Source organism: Mercenaria mercenaria, chromosome 13, assembly GCF_021730395.1.
Source record: "Mercenaria mercenaria strain notata chromosome 13, MADL_Memer_1, whole genome shotgun sequence".
NCBI lineage: Eukaryota > Metazoa > Mollusca > Bivalvia > Venerida > Veneridae > Mercenaria > Mercenaria mercenaria.
Window position 1 is genome coordinate 36,142,367 of NC_069373.1, and position 18,503 is coordinate 36,160,869.

At 35.1% G+C, this 18,503-nt stretch overlaps 1 protein-coding gene across 1 annotated transcript in view; it reads left to right on the forward strand.

Annotated features, from left to right (window-relative positions):
• Positions 1-13: 13 nt before the first annotated feature.
• Positions 14-18,503, forward strand: part of LOC123528831 (uncharacterized) — a 50,508-nt gene continuing 32,018 nt past the window's right edge. Inside the window, exon 1 of the mRNA XM_053520821.1 lies at positions 14-184. Coding sequence (XP_053376796.1) covers positions 119-184 — 66 coding nt within the window. The 5' untranslated portion in view covers positions 14-118. The remainder of the gene's footprint in view (positions 185-18,503) is intronic.

Sequence of the window (18,503 nt, forward strand, 5' to 3'; positions counted from 1 at the left end):
TAAAATGTAAACAGGAAGTATCTGATTTAGCCTACTTTTCGTGACTGATGAATTAAATATTCGTGTTTTTCAAACAGGGATTGTTCTGTAATTAAATACCTCAAGTCGTAAACTAAAAATGGGACCTGTGAAGGAATCAGATTTATTGAAAACTGTAAAGGATAATAACAGAAGCAAATTCTTGGTTAGTCACCCTATTTAAATTTAAAATTGCTAATTTATCGATTTATCATTCACCTGTTCACTTTTCAGTTTCACAAGTATGTCATTATAAATTCAGTCTGTGTCTACAGTTAGTTTGTATGTCCTTTCTGTTAAAGTGAGGAAAAAAAGAAAGGTTTCCTATACAATAACAAGTTGATGTGTAAATGGCAGGCAATTTAATGCCAGCCGTGGCGGATGGTAGTGGTTTCGTCAAATCACCGGTTCGTCATACTTAATTTATATAGTAAGTGAGAAGTGGTTTTGTCATACTTATTGTTATAGTGTAATAATGATTGTTTGTTGGTCGTTGTATTTGTGTGGCAAACAAGTTAATTAGTTCAAAAGATAATTTCAAAGCTAATTATTTATACAAAAAAATGGAATGAAAATGAAAAGAAAAATAAATGATCTAATTGACGATCGATATTTAAGATAAATACAGATTTAGTTTTTGTTAAACTAATTCTTACGTACGAAACTTATGTATTTATTACTGGTTTACAATTTGTAAATACAAATGTTAAATTCGACGCAAGAGAATTTATTTTTCAAAATGTTAAAATTGAATTTAATTAAAATTTAAGAATTTCTGTTTAAAATTAAAACATTCTGCTCATAAAATTCCCGACATTTCAAAGATGTTTTTTTAATTAGTCGGTACTATCATCAAAATGTATTTGCAGAAGAAAAACAAAGCGTTTTATATTTTCACATTTATTTACATCATCACAAAAGACACACATAAGACTACACATTCAGCACTGAAAATGAAAAGCAATCAATAGCACATTTAATACACAATACAATTTTATACATTATAATACACAATGTCAACTCTGAAAAAGAAGCAATTAATAGCACAGTCAATACACAATGCAATTTTATACATGTCATGTCAACCCTGAAAAGAAAAAGAAACAATAGCACATTCAATATCAATACAATATAATTTTATACATTATACAATAGCACATTCAATATCAATACAATATAATTTTATACATTATAATACACATGTCATGTCAACCCTGAAAAAGAAAAAGAAGCAAGCAATAGAAAATACGTATTCAGTATAAAATACAATACACTACAAAACACTTCATGCACACATTTCCAATGTCCGTTTCTTTGATTTTAATTTATACATTAATCATCTTGTACCGCGCTGTTGGTAGATCCAGTGGAAGGTCCGAGCCCCGCAATGTTGCTGCATCTACGTAGAAGCTGTGTCGTCGTCAGTTCACCGTCTTCGTATTGGTCCCAAGCGTCAAACAATGCCCCATGGAGTCTGGCGTATCGTGCTCTGTGTAGCCTCGTCAGTAGATGGGCTGATACAAGCCTGATTTGGAGATCTACCGTCTCGGTCTCTCTGCGAAGCAAAGGCACAAGCAGGTAGAACCCCAAATCAGCCCGACCAGCCCGGGTGTTGATTCGTCTGTGCCACCCTGAAAGTAAACAGAAATACTAATGTTACATTTATCGTTATTTAATACATAAGATAACATTCAACATAAACTTGCATACAAACAATTTATGTACCTGCATTCGCGACCAGTGCAGCTCAAGTTCAGCTTATTGTTCGCTAATCATTCATTTTTTTACATTAAATGAAGTATAGATCAAGTCGTCTATTTCAGAAACGTAGTCGATTTTTTTCTTATACTATGTTTCAAAAGTAAAAATATTCATCAAGAACTCGTTTTTAATACACAATAATTTGTAATAACTCATAATGCAATCTGAGTAACATTATCTATTAATTATGTGCGAATTACTTTAACGCAATCATCGAGATTAACTGCCATTAAATAGGTGCAATCATCTTCCATTGTATTGACCTATTAACTATATAAAGTCTTTATGACGAAACCACTTCTCACTTACTATATAAATTAAGTATGACGAACCGGTGATTTGACGAAACCACTGTAATTCGCCGTGGCTAGGTAGCCGGTTCTGGCTATCTAGACTAAAGGTCTTAGTCTGCTCTATATATGCATATCGTATATGAACATGTAAGTCAAGGTAGCCAGCTCTTTAAATAAACTGTATTATAAAGGATCATTATATTAGTTAAATAAATTACATTTCTTGTAATTTATTATTTACTTTTTGTAATTTACCTGTTTATTGTTTATTTCGCTGTATTTATGCACTCATATTATATTGGCCGACATTTTGTTATGTTATCAACAAATGATCAGAATGTTGTTATTAGTCCCCTACTGGTTGAAAACCAGTTTCGGGGACTATAGGAATGCACTTTTCCGTCATTCCGTCTTTCCGTCATTCCGTCATTCTGTCATTCCGTCCGTCCGCAATTTCGTGTCCGGTCCATAACTCTGTCATCCATGAAGGGATTTTAATATTACTTGGCACAAATGTTCCCCATGATGAGACAACGTGTCATGCGCAAAATCTGGACTCCTAGCTCAAAGGTCAAGGTCACAATTGGAGGTCAAAGATCAACAGGGCTTTTTTCCTGTCCGGTCCACAACTCTCCCATCCTTGAAGGGATTTTAGTATTACTTGGCACAAATGTTCCCCATGATGAGATGATGTGTCATGCGCAAATCCCGGACCCCTAGCTCAAAGGTCAAGGTCACAATTGGAGGTCAAAGGTCAACAGGGCTTTTTTCCTGTCCGGTCCATAACTCTCCCATCCATGAAGAGATTTTAATATTACTTGGCACAAATGTTCCCCATGAGGAGACGACGTGTCATGCGCAAAACCTGGACCCCTAGCTTAAAGGTCAAGGTCACAATTGGAGGTCAAAGGTCAACAAGGCTTTTTTCCTGTCCAGTCCATAACTCTCCCATCTATGAAGGGATTTTAATATTACTTGGCACAAATGTACCTCATAATAAGACGATGTGTCATGCACAACTTTCAGACCCCTAGCTCAAAGGTCAAGGTCACACTTAGCAGTCAAATGTTAACATAGCATGAACAGGGTCTGTTTCGTGTCCGGTCCATAACTCTGGCATTCATTAAGGGATTTTAATATCACTTAGCACAAGTGTTCCCCATGATGAGACGACATGTCATGCGCAAATCCCGGACCCCTAGCTCAAAGGTCAAGGTCACAATTGGGGGTCAAAGGTCAACAGAGTTTTTTTCCTGTCCTGTCCATAACTCTGCCATCCATGAAGGGATTTTAATATTACTTGGCACAAATGTTTCCCATGATGAGACGACACCCAGTACTCTAGCTTAAAGGTCAAGGTCACACTTTGAGATCAAAGGTCAAGAGGATTTTTTTCCTGTCCGGTCTATAACTTTGTCATGCAAAGCAGGATTTAGATATCAGTTGGCACAAATATTCCCCTGGATGAGACAACATGTCATGCGCAAGAACCAGGTCCCTAGGTCTAAGGTCAAGGTCATATTTAGAGGTCAAAGGTCAAATTCAAGAATGACTTTATACGGAACATTTCTTCTTCATGCATGGAGGGATTTTGATGTAACTTGGACCAAATGTTCACCACCATGAGGCACCCTTGTTTTTAGAATTATGTCCCTTTGTTATTACTATAAATAGATTTTATTGTAACTTTTTTATTACTGGCGGTAGAGAAAAATCGAGACCACTTTTCTGTGGTACAGCATGCATGTTACATCTAATTTTTAGGTGTATTTTGACCTATCTCTACCTGGTAAAGAGTTTCTTGTGGACTTATATTATTTTTTTTTTTAAAGATTAATTTCCCTTTGTTGTTACTATAAATAACTTACATGATAACATTTTTATAATCAGCCAAAAAAATTCAATATGAAAACAACTGTGGGTTTTTATATATGCACATTTTAATCCAAGTGTGTTGTTATAACATATTGTATATGTAGTACAATATTGTTTATCAGTTCATTATGTTATACTGCAGAAGAGAAAATTAGGTGCCTTCCAGTAGGGGACTTTGTATTACATGGCAATACTTCATTCACTTGTTGTCATTGGCATGTTTAAATGGTACAAGTGTGAATGGAATAATTATTTTGTTAACATGTTTAATGTATAAATTTACAGCGAACAGGTTGGCCTATTATTGTACCCCCCGAGAACAAAGTTGTAAGGTGGGGTATACTGGTTTCAGGTTGTCTGTCTGTCCGTCTGTCTGCCTGGTCGTCTGTCCGTCTGTTCGTAGACGCAATCTTGTGCGCACCATCTCTCCTTATCCCCTTGACAGAATTTAATGAAACTTCACACAAGTGATCAGTACCAACAGTAGTTGTGCATGGGGCATGTTAGGTTCTTTAAGAAAAAAAATTTGCAGAGTTATGGGACTCTGTTTTTTGTTACTATACTATATACATAGACACAATCTTGTGCGCACCATCACTCCTCATCCCCTTGACACAATTTAATGAAACTTCACACAAGTGATCAGTACCAACAGTAGTTGTGCATGGGGCATGTTAGGTTCTTTTAGAAAAAAAATTTGCAGAGTTACGGGACTTTGTTTTTTTGTTACTATACTATATACATAGACACAATCTTGTGCGCACCATCTCTCCTCATCCCCTTGACACAATTTAATGAAACTTCACACAAGTGATCAGTACCAACAGTAGTTGTGCATGGGGTATGTTAGGTTCTTTAAGAAAAAAAATTTGCAGAGTTATGGGACTTTGTTTTTTTGTTACTATACTATATACATAGACACAATCTTGTGCGCACCATCACTCCTCATCCCCTTGACACAATTTAATGAAACTTCACACAAGTGATCAGTAACAAAAATTCAGCGACAAAAATTGCAGAGTTATTGGACTTTGTTTCTTGTTAACATACTATGTACATACAGTCTGCATATGCAATCTTGTGCGTGCCTAATCTACCAAACCCTTGCACACAATTTAATGAAACTTCACACAAGTGATCAGTAACACACCTAATTGTGCATGGTGCATATTACATTCTTTTAGATAAATATTCTGCATAGTTATGGGACTTTGTTTTTTGTTACTATACTGTTTACATACAGTCTATATACATACATTCCACATAATTATGCAGTCTTGTGTGTGTCAAATTGCAATGTACTGTGTCAGTGCATGCGGGGGGTATATCATCACCTTTAGTGATAGCTCTAGTTATTGTTTGTATATGACAGAATGAACTTCCGACTCATCGTTTCTACCTTTCTATTAGACTATAATATTAAATTAATAATTAATCATGTTAATAAAATTAATGCATGAGTTATAAAACAAATTTAAAAGCTTTGATCAAATACATTACTGTCATAACTTTGAAATTTTGTACAATTTTTGTACCCCCGACATCAAAGTTAAAAGGGGGGTATACTGCTTTCAGGTTGTCTGTCCGTCTGTCTGTCCGTAGACACAATCTTGTGCGCACCATCTCTCCTCATCCCCTTGACACAATTTAATGAAACTTCACACAAGTGATCAATAACAACAGTAGTTCTGCATGGGGCATGTTAGGTTCTTTCAGAAAAAAAAAATGCAGAGTTATTGGACTTTGTTTTTTGTTACTATGCTATATACATAGACACAATCTTGTGCGCACCATCTCTCCTCATCCCTTTGACACAAGTTAATTAAACTTCACACAAGTGATCAGTAACAACAGTAGTTGTGCATGGGGCATGTTAGGTTCTTTCAGAAAAAAAAAATTGCAGAGTTAAGGGACTTTGTTTCTTGTTAACATACTATGTACATACAGTCTGCATATATGAATCTTGTGCGTGCCTAATCTTCCGAACCCTTGCGCACAATTTAATGAAACTTCATACAAGTGATCAGTACCAACCCTAGTTGTGCATGGTGCATGTTACGTTCTTTTAGATAAATATTCTGCATAGTTATGGGACTTTGTTTTTTGTTACTATTCTGTATACATACAGTCTATATACATACAGTCCACATAATTATGCAATCTTGTGTGCGTCAAATTGCAATGTACTGTGTCAGTGCATGTGGGGGTACATTCATTACCTTCAGTGATAGCTCTAGTTTATTTCCGATTCATTACTACGTAATTTCTCCACCAATTTGTTTATTACAATATTAGTCAGTAATTTTGAATTGTTCTAATTGTTTGAACATTATGAGCTTTTTATTCTAAGGCAGCGTATACCAAATGTGAAAGATAATTATTTATCAAAAGACCTAAATCGAAATGATCGCTGACAATTGACATCATCTGTGAAAAATATATATATATTCAATATATAACAAACAACAAAATTCATTAAAAACTTTATTTAATGAAATATAATTTATTTAACTAATATAATGAACCTTTGTAATACAGTTTATTAAAGAGACGGCTACCTTGACTTATATATTCATATACGATGTGTATATATAGAGCTGGCTACCTAAACCTTTAGTCCAGGTAACCGGAGCTGGCTACCTAGCCACTGCCAATATTTTATTCCACAAGTTCTAAAACTGATTAGACATTAGTCCTGGCTTCCAAAACTCTAAATGCTGCTTTTTTATACTTTGTTTTTAGCTCACCTGAGCACAAAGTGCTCGGGGTGAGCTATTGTGATCGCTCACCGTCCGGCGTCCGTCCGTCCGTCGTCCGTCCGTCCGTCCGTCCGTCCACACTTTCCTTTAAACAACATCTCCTCATAAACCACTAAGCCAATTTCATCCAAACTTCACAGGAATGTTCCTTGGGTGAAGCTCTACAAAAATTGTTCAAAGAATTGAATTCCATGCAGAACTCTGGTTGCCATGGCAACCGAAAGGAAAAACTTCAAAAATCTTCTTCTCAAAAACCAGAAGCCCTAGAGCTTAGATATTTGGTGTGAAGCATTGCCTAGTGGACCTCTACCAAGTTTGTTCAAATCATGACCCTGGGGTCAAAATTGACCCCGCCCCAGGGGTCACTTGATTTTACATAGGAAAATCTTAAAAAATCTTCTTCTCAAAAACCAGAAGCCCCAGAGCTTAGATATTTCATATGTAGCATTGCTTAGTGGACCTCTACTAAAGTTGTTCAAATCATGACCCTGGGGTCAAAATTGACCCCGCCCCAGGGGTCACTTGATTTTACATAGGAAAATCTTCAAAAATTTTCTAAAAATAAACCAGAAGGCCTAGAGCTTCGATATTTCACGTGTAGCATTGCCTAGTGGACCTCTACAAAATTTGTTCAAATCATGACCCCCGGGGTCAAAATTGACCCCGCCCCAGGGGTCACTTGATTTTACAAAGGAAAATTTTCAAAAATTTTCTGAAAATAAACCAGAAGGCCTATATCTTAGATATTTCACATGTAGCATTGCCTAGTAGACTTCTACAAAAATTGTTCAAATCATGACCCCTGGGGTCAAATTGACCCCGCCCCATGGGGTTACTTGATTGTACATAGAAAAATCTTCAAATTTTCTAAAAATAAACCAGAAGGCATATAGCTTAGATATTTCACATGTAACATTGCCTAATGGACCTCTACAAAATTTGTTCGAATCATGACCCCCGGGGTCAAAATTGACCCCGCCCCAGGGGTCACTTGATTTTACATTGGAAAATCTTCAAAATTTTTCTAAAAATAAACCAGAAGGCCTAGAGCTTAGATATTTCACATATAGCATTGCCTAGTGGACCTCTACAAACTTTGTTCAAATCATGACCCCCGGGGTCAAAATTGACCCCGCCCCAGGGGTCACTTGATTTTACATAGGAAAATCTTCAAAAAATTTCTAAAAATAAACCAGAAGGCCTAGAGCTTAGATATTTCACATATAGCATTGCCTAGTAGACTTCTACAAAATTTGTTCAAATCATGACCCCCCGGTGTAAAATTGGCCCCGCCCCAGGGGTTACTTGATTGTACATCGGAAAATCTTCCAAAAAAATATTTTGAAATAATTTCACACAAATGGTCCTTGTGTGACCCTCTGCCAAGATTGTTCAGATTATTTTGATTCCTCAAAAAACATGGCGGACAGAGAGCGTGGTCTGTTTTCCCTATATGTCTATAGTGGAAACTTTAAAAATCTTCTTGTATGAAACTATTGACCCGATTTTAAAATTATTTCACACAAATGGTCCTTGTGTGACCGTCTACCAAAACTGTTCAATTTTTTTCTGATTCGTCAAAAAAACATGGCCGCTAAGGTCAGTGGTCATTTTTCCCTATATGTATATAATGGAAACTTTAAAAATCTTCTTGTATGAAACTGCTGGCCTGATTTTAAAATAATTTCACACAAATGGCCCTTGTGCGACCCTCTACCAAGAATATGATTTATTAGCAACTCTGTTTTACTTTAATTTCCCTGACTACATGTAATTGATAGATGCCAAGTGAGTTAATATAGGCACAAAAGTCTGCAAATGTGTTAGAGGTCACAGTTTTCAATGGATCTTTCAACTTTTTTGATGTCTTTTTGTCATTGCATTTCATTTCTTCTATTTTTTTTTTCAGATGCATCCTGTTATACAAGGAGTTCTATAATAATATCAAATTATGCGTACTTGAGATTTCGTAGTGTACCAGGTGAAGTGCCATGGGTGACATGTTAAAACTATTGATGTCCACTTTTTCTTTTTATGACTGAGGATTTGAAGCAATAAGTTTTTGCTTCTTTTATTTTACAACATAGTAATCTTTTAAAAATGTATCACAATTAAAGTGCTATCACTGTCACCCATGTATGAGAAAACCTCTTCCTGGAATTTAACCGCCTGGCTGATCACAGTGTCTGCTTTTATTTCCTTTTCAGATACTACTTTAACTATCTATAAATATTTTAGAAGATTAAAGAATAGAAATGATAATGATAATTAATTAGATATTTAAATTTTTAGAACATTAAAGAATAGAAGTGCTAATGATAATTAATTAGATATTTAAAATAATTAAAATAATATGGGGAAGTTGGCAGTTACTTGCGGAGAACAAGTTAGTACTGGTATACAATCCAGGAACACTGGTTAGGTTAACTGACCGCTGTTACATAACTGAAATACTGTTGAAAAACGGCGTTAAACCCAAAACAAATAAATTAAAATAATATAAATACATATGTAAATCAGTCAAAAGTTTATTTGTTTTTGCAATTATATCTAGTTTATTTTTATTATGATTCCATTAAATACCATATTTTTCTTTTCTAGGGTTACATGAATTATATCAAGGATTATATTCCAACAAACTATAAACTATAAATATTTGTGTTATTGATAGTGACAAGTGAAAAACTTGTGGATTAATAGTGTGTGGCATAACAGTAGTGTGGATTTAGTGTGGATTTTATAGTCAAGACTGGATTTTATAGTGATACGCTAGTAGGAGATGCCTAGAGGGAAGAACTGGAGAAGAGCACTGGCAAGGAAGGCAGTGATTCGGAAGAATGATGGAGAAAATGGGCGCCTGGTTAACTCAGATGGGGGTGGAGCCCGCCCCATTAGTCCTTTATTTGATAAAGGATCATCTGAGTGCATTGATAATGAGCTGGAATTTTTGATTGATATTGAGATTGATAATGAGCTGGAATTTTTGATTGATAATGAGACTTGTACTGAGTCTGAAATGCTGATTGATAATGAGACTTGTACTGAGCCTGAAATTCTGATTGATAATGAGACTTGTACTGAGCCTGAAATGCTGATTGATAATGAGACTTGTACTGAGCCTGAAATGCTGATTGATAATGAGACTTGTACTGAGCCTGAAATTCTGATTGATAATGAGACTTGTACTGAGCCTGAAATGCTGATTGATAATGAGACTTGTACTGAGCCTGAAATTCTGATTGATAATGAGACTTGTACTGAGCCTGAAATGCTGATTGATAATGAGACTTGTTCTGAGCCTGAAATTTGTTCACTAAATAGAGTTGAAAATGTGGATCAAATTTTACTAGATCCTGTCATTATGACAGTAGAAAATGTTGCATCAGTGAATAAAAATGAAACTCTGTATTATGCTCATGCTGTTAAATTTATGAATGAAAGTAGTAGGTCAGTAATATTTGGTTCTTACCATCAAGGTGATGTCAGATTTTCTGTTGATTCAAGAGGAAGTCAGTGTACTATTAATGCATTGTGTGCTTTAATTTATGCACAGTATTCTAATTTTTCATCAAGAGAGTTATTAGATGATGTGCTTAATACAGGTGATCAGATATATAAAAGTGTTTTAAACACCTTGAAACGTCTTGAAAAATTTAGACACAGATTGCTGAGTCTAGACGAAATTCCAGATAAAGTAAACGTTCTATCAAGGCTTGTTTGTGTTGAAAAGGCAGACATTATATCAGGAGTTGCTGTTGAACAGTTTGGCAGTTCTGCTTTACCTTCTTTACACCAGTCTTTACATACAGCATTTCAAAATGTACAACATGTTTTGGTGATGATTGGAGCAATTTGTTCAGCAGTTTTTGTCAAAGATGACTTGTTCTGGCTTTTGGATTCTCATTCACATGGTAAAGATGGGTTGTCTAGTCCTGATGGTAAATGTGTGTTGATGTCATTTATCTGCCTAGATGATCTTGTTACCTTTATGTATGCTATGTATAGTAGCATGAAGATTGATCTGTCTTGTCAGTATGAAATTTTGCCATTGCGATTAGCTGTCTCAGGTGGTGAAAGTAGTAATGCCTCAGATCTATTAGCAAAATACTTTGAAGATCAAGAGATAAGAAGAGATCATAAAATGAGTAAGCAAAAAAGCAGTCTTATGCAGAACTCGGGGGAACAAGAAGATTGGATTGTTGTAAGACATAAAAAGAAAGATAGGAAAGAGTACTTTAAGAAATTTAAACAAGCTAAAAGAACTAATCCAGAGTTTAAAGAAAAAGAAAGAGAAATCCAAGCAGCTTCAAAAAGAAAAGCTAGAACTGAAACACAGTTCAAAGATAAGGAAAAAGACATGCAGAAAATTTCAAAACAAAAAGCAAGATCCGACATAGATTTCAGAAGTAAAGAAAAAGAAATGCAGAAAACTTCAAAACAGAAAGCAAGAGCTTTAGGTTACGCAAACAAAGAAAGAGAATCAAAACAAAAAGCTAGAGTTGATGTAGAGTTCAAAAATAAGGAAAAAGCAATGCAGAAAACTTCAAAGCAAAAAGCTAGAGTTGATGTAGAGTTCAAAAATAAGGAAAAAGCAATGCAGAAAACTTCAAAACAAAAAGCAAGAGCTGATGAAGAGTTCAAAAATAAGGAAAAAGCAATGCAGAAAACTTCAAAGCAAAAAGCTAGAGTTGATGTAGAGTTCAAAAATAAGGAAAAAGCAATACAGAAAACTTCAAAACAGAAAGCTAGAGTTGATGTAGAGTTCAAAAATAAGGAAAAAGACATGCAGAAAACTTCAAAGCAAAAAGCAAGATCCGACATAGATTTCAGAAGTAAAGAAAAAGAAATGCAGAAAACTTCAAAACAGAAAGCAAGAGCTTTAGGTTACGCAAACAAAGAAAGAGAATCAAAACAAAAAGCTAGAGTTGATGTAGAGTTCAAAAATAAGGAAAAAGACATGCAGAAAACTTCAAAGCAAAAAGCTAGAGTTGATGTAGAGTTCAAAAATAAGGAAAAAGCAATACAGAAAACTTCAAAGCAAAAAGCAAGAGCTGATGAAGAGTTCAGAAGTAAGGAAATCCTTGTTCAGAGAGCCTCAAAAAGAAGTGCTAGAATGAAACCTTATGTGCTAGAAAAAGAAAGGATAACAAAACTAATATCTCGTTCACATGCTAGGACAAAAGAAAGATACTTACTTAATGATAAGACCAGAAAAGCTGAAAAGCGAAAGAAGCCTGATTTTAGGCAAACTGAGAACATTGCTGCTAAACGAACGAAGCAAGGAAGTGACATTGACAGTTGCATCTCACTATTTCATGAAAGCATAAAAGTTGGACCTCAGTTTATCTGCACTTGTTGTAAGCAGACCTGGTTTAAGCAAAGTGTTTGCAATATTAGCAGCATTAAACGTGTTATTGATTCACAGCTTTTGACTGGGACATTGTCTATTGATGGTTTAGAATGGATATGTACAACTTGTAAAACCAGTCTTTTAAAAAAAAAAGTTCCAAAGTTATCTGTAAAGAATGGTATGAGTTGGCCTGAAAAACCGAATGAGCTTCATTTGCATCCATTGGAAGAAAGATTAATTTCTTTACGTATACCATTCATGCAGATCAGAGAGTTGCCAAGGGGTCGTCAGTATTCTGTGAAAGGGAATGTTGTCAATGTTCCTGTTGATATTCAACCTGTTGTAAATGCACTTCCAAGACCATTTGATGAAAATGTAACAGTAGCTGTTAAATTGAAAAAGAAATTGTCATACAAATCCTGTGCGTTTTCAGAGAATGTGCGGCCATTACGTGTTTTAGTAGCATTGCACTGGCTTAAGAGAAATAGTGACTTCTACAAAAACTCAACAGTGCTAATAGATGAAGAATGGGCTGCACATGTAACAAAAGACTGCGAAGATACAGTGCAAGAATTTTTTTCATCTGATATTACAACACCTGACAGTTTTACAAAAAAAGACAAAAATGTTATGTCTGCTTTTCAAGGTGAAAGTCTAGAAAATTCAACTTATGATTCAGATGCAGAAGAAAACACACAAGAAAAATGTAGGAAACATAGACACTCTTCTTGATGATGCAGATATTGAGAATAGAAACAATACATTACCTTTGCTCCAGGAGAAGGTCAGCGACCTCTTAGTATATATCAAGATACAGATTCAGAATTTTTATGTTTCCCAACCATATTTTGTGGACAAAGGAGAACTGACAATGCAGAAAGATTAATCCCTGTAAGCTATAGTGATATTGCTAAATGGGAACTGAGAAGCAGTGATAGACGAGCAGCCAATAGTGTACCAAATATATTTTTTAAATTGAAAAAAATTCAAATGAAGCAACTAAATGACAAAGTTAATCTTGCTGTTAGAAGAGGTAATTTTGAAAAGAAGAAATTGACAGCAGTTCAGGCTAGAAATTCAGACTACATGGATGACATGGTACAAAAAGATCAAGGATATTACATTTTCAAACAGCTTAGAAATTCTCCGTCATATTTAGAAACAAGAAAAAAAGATATCTTTGCAATGATACGACAACTCGGTTTGCCAACTTGGTTCATGTCACTTTCATCTGCAGATACAAGATGGTCAGATTTATTGAATATGTTATCAAATCTTAATGATGGCATTGAATATTCTGAAGAGCAGATAAACAATTTGACGTGGGAACAGAAAATAAAGCTGATTCAAAAAGACCCTGTAACATGTTCTCGATATTTTGAGCATAGGGTTCAGCAATTTATAAAAATTGTTTTGAAAAGTTCTCACAATTGCCTTGGTTGTATGACGGACTATTTCTATCGAGTTGAATTTCAACAGAGAGGTTCTCCACATATTCATATGATAGTTTGGGTGGAAGATGCTCCCAAATATAACAGTAGTTCCAATGAAGAAATAACTGCATATGTTGACAAGTATTTGAAATGCTGTTCAGATGAAATACACTTACAAGATTTGATTCAGTTACAAATTCATAAACATTCAAGGACGTGTCACAAAAAGGAGGATAAAATTTGTCGATTTGGTTACCCACTTCCACCATTAAATCAGACAATGGTTCTAGAGCCACTTGAGTCAGATGTTGACAAGTACAAGAAAATGTACAAAAAGGTACAAGAGAAAATGAATTCTGAAAAAGATGGATTAGATATGTCGTATGAACAGTTTTTAACTGAATTTTTGGAAATGACAGAGGAAGACTATATTAAGTGCATACGAAGTTCTTTAAAAGCATCTAAAGTATTTCTAGAAAGGACACCTAAAGATATTCGTGTAAATTTGTACAACGAGGCAGTCTTAAGAGCCTGGAAAGCAAACATTGATATTCAGTTTGTATTAGACCCATATGCTTGTGCAATGTACATTGTATCTTATATTAGTAAATCACAGAGGGGAATGAGTACATTATTGCATGCTGCTGCAAAGGAGGCCAGAAATGGAAATTTAGATATAAAGAGACAGGTTCGACACATTGGAAATGTATTTTCAAATAGTGTTGAGGTTAGTGCCCAAGAAGCAGCTTACTTAGTACTTCAAATGCCTTTGACTAGGAGCACAAGAGATGTAGTATTTATTAACACGTCACAACCAAATCAGCGAATACAGGTTCTCAAGACAAAAAGTGTATTGGACAAGCTGCCAGATTCTTCAACAGATATTGTAGCTGACAATATCATCAGAAGGTATTCAAGAAGACCAACGTGTCTCGAAAACTGGTGTCTTGCTGATTATGTATCACAGTTAGAAGTTGTCTATCCAAATGATGATGATACTCCTCCTACTGACCAAGATGTGAATGATGATGATAACATGGTTGAACATGAAGTATTCAATGATGACCAAACTCTCTTGGTACTGAAAAATGGTATCAAAATTAGAAAGAGACAAAACCACAAAGTTATACGTTATGTTCGATTTAATCTCAAATCAGATGAAGATAATCATTTTCGAGAAAAACTTCTTTTGTTTCTGCCATGGAGAAATGAAATGACAGATTTGACAGCTAACTATGAAACTTATAAGGAGCATTATGAAGCAAAAAAGCATCAAATTGACAGCAAGTGCAAACTGTATGAACACCATGTTGAGGAGCTAGAAATGGCTCGGGAAGCTGCAGAAAATGACTTTGATGCGTATGATGAAATAGCCCCAGAAACACAACAAGTTGAAGCAGAAACAGCTGAGGAAGAGTCAGTTGAATCTGAGACATTTGTTTATTTCAATCCTGATAGAGCTAATGAGCAGAGAGAATATGATATTGGTATTGAACTAGGAAGCTGTGCTTCATCTGCTACAATTGATGTAAATGAAAATGTGATGCCAGATGAACACTACAGAGAACTTTGAGATGTTTGAATACAAAACAAAGACACTTCTTCAACCATGTTATACATTGGGTAAAAACAAAAGATGTGCCATTGTATGCTTTTTTGACTGGAGGAGCAGGTGTTGGTAAAAGTGTAGTAATAAAGGCTTTGTATCAGACCTTGTACAGATATTTTAATCTCAGAGAAGGTGAAAATGCAGATGAGAAAAGGGTACTGTTGTGTGCGTATACTGGTAAAGCAGCTTACAACATCAATGGTTCAACAATATCGACAGCTTTCCATCAAAAATTTAAGCAAAAGGAACAAACTTTAAATTGTGACAAGCTCAACACATTTAGGTCAAAGTATAGAAACCTTTCAGTTGTCATTATAGATGAGATATCAATGGTTAGCAATTCAATGCTAAAGTTTATTGACCAAAGACTTCAAGAACTGACGGGCACAAGAATACCTTTTGGTGGTAAAAGCATCATAGCTGTAGGTGACTTGTACCAGTTAAAGCCAGTGGCAGGATCTTGGATATTTCAAGACCTTACACATGATGCATCTGCTTTAGCAACTAATTTCTGGCAAGATCACTTTTCCATGTTTGAGTTGACTGAGATCATGCGACAAAAGAATGACAATGAATTTGCAGAGCTGTTAAACAGGTTACGTCACAATAAAATGACAGACCATGACAAAGAACAGATCCAACAATGTCAGGTTGATCCAAACTCGGTAACATACCCACAGAATGCACCCCATATATTTGCAGAAAATTGCTTTATGCAAGCATTTAATGACAAAATCATCAATAACATTAATTCTCAAAAAGTTGAAATTTCTTGTCATGACTCAGTTGTAGGAGCAAACATATCACAGGATAGACAAAATGATATTTTGAAAAGATTACCAAGAGATGCCTGTAGTACGATGGGTTTGCACTACTCTTTGATAGTAGTGGTTGGCATGATATATGACTTGACTGTTAATATTGATACAGAAGATGGGCTAACTAATGGTGCCTCTTGTGTAGTTAAATATATAGAATACAAGCAAGCTGAAACAAATAGACCCAGTATTATATGGGTAAACTTTGACAACAAACGAATAGGCAATGAAAGACGAAAAAAATATCACAGTAGAGGTTTTTATCATCACTTAATTGATGACCGTTGGACTCCCATATTTGACATAGAGCGAACATTTCCACTGAGACAAAACACAATTCAGAGAATACAGTTTCCATTACAACCGTCTGCAGGTAAAACTGTTCACAGAGCTCAGGGAACCACTCTTGACCAAGTTGTTATAGATTTGTCACAACGTAAACCAAGAAAAAATCCACATATCCATTATGTAGCTTTAAGCAGAGTGAGATCTATTAAAAATCTCCATATTTTGAACTTCAATGAACAGGCATTGTCTTTGGGTGAACGTGTAGAAGTAGAAATGGAAAGACTTTATTCTAAAGCAAATCTTCAACTCTGTTATGTCCCACTTGACACAGTCAATTCTGATCAACATTTTAAAATAGTCTATAACAATTGTAGATCATTGCACAGACATTTTGAAGATGTAGCAGTAGAGCAGAATATCATGTCGACACATGTGATTGGACTTGCTGAAACAAGATTAGTCAGAAGAGATGAAAATTCAGACTATTCAATAAATGGGTTTCAGCTAATAAGAAATGACCAAAACCAAACAAAACAGAACATCAGACCGTCTCATGGTTTAGCCTTGTATGTTAAAAATGATATCACAGTTTCTAAATGCCATTGCTATAGTACAACGAATTTTGAGTGGATAGTCGTAGATGTAAAACATATGCTAATGCAAATGCAAATTGTAATTCTGTACAAATCACCCGGTCTTTCTTTTCATAGTCTTGCTTCAACTATTGAAAAACAGCTTTTTAAGCACCTCGACTCAGATAAACCGTTAGTTATCATGGGAGATTTCAATATAGATGTTTCACAAAATGACAGTCTGAAACGATTTATGATCGAAAGATTATGTTGCCAACAAATGATGCATGAACCAACAACCGATCACGGGTCAACAATAGATCTGGTATTTGCAAATTGTAGTGGCAGTGTTGGAACTGTAGAAACATACTGGTCAGATCACAAACTTGTTTACTTTTATACTTAACAGTTTTTGCATTATCATTGGAACTAGTCACAAAACTGAATTAAAATCACTTAACAATTTCACCCTCCTGGTATGATGAATGCCAACCTCTCCATATAGAGGTTGGCATTCATATAGTGGTTTAACTTTGTTTCAGGGTGGCCACTTGTTACATTTTATTTGCAATATAATTATATGTCTTTGGTCTTATTATAAACATTTTGGCAAAGTTTTCCATTTTTTTTAAGTTTTAGATGAATTTTTATTGCTGTTGTATTTGTCTTAAGTGTAAAACAGCTTTGATGTAATATCTAAGTTTTAAACATACTTGAAATGATAGCAGAGGAACTTTTAAGTTGTTGCATATAGCATAGTAAAGGTTATTATTATAGTAAAATGCATGTGTGTTATGTAATTACATTCTTTTGTATTTGAAAACGTGGTAGGAATTACTCACCTTTGTGTATTTAGTTACTACTTTTCATATGAAATACTAGATACAATCATAGAAATTTTGCTTAGCATGTGGTCGTGTTGATCAAATGTTTTCAGATTCTCGACACATCTTTGGCATCATGGGATGACCTCACATAAGCACTTAATTTTGTACTTCTGCTTGTGAATCACATAACATTTTGCTAACAATTTTACATCTAAACTGGCTGAAAAAAACCATACTTTTTTCTTGTATAACTTAACAGTTAGCCCAGTTCTTGTTCTCCGATTTACCAGTCTAGTATGGTAAACCTGTCAACCTGAGTTGCTGAGATTCGTTTGTCTGAAATGGCTTTGAAATGCATAGTTTTGCCTTATTGAATTTCCAGATTTCTCTAAGAGGGTCCCGAACCCCACCTGTACTTTCACTCCAATTACGCAGACAAACAAGTAGGGTGTATGCCCACATTTTAACCTGATTTGCTCAGATTTTTTTGTCGGAGATGGCTTTAATGCACCATTTTATCTTGTATAATTTCACGGTGAGGACCCCGAACCCCTATCTCTATTTCTGCGTGGGTAATGTGTACATTTCAACCCGATTCTGTCGGATTTTTTTGGTCAAAGATGTGTTAAATTAAAATGCACCATTTTGTCTTTTATAATTTGAAAGTTTCCTGGGGAGGATCTCGAAAACCCATTTTTACCTGTATTCAAATTATGCAGTCGAATAGTGCATACTTTTTAACCTTATTTGCTCATATTTTTTTTAAGATGGCTTAAAATGCACAGCTTTGTCTTGTATAATTTCTAAATTTCTCACCCAACTCTCGACATGTACTCCAATTATGCTGGCGAGTAGTGTGTACATTTTACTCTGATGTGCTCAGATTTTTGTCTAAATCGC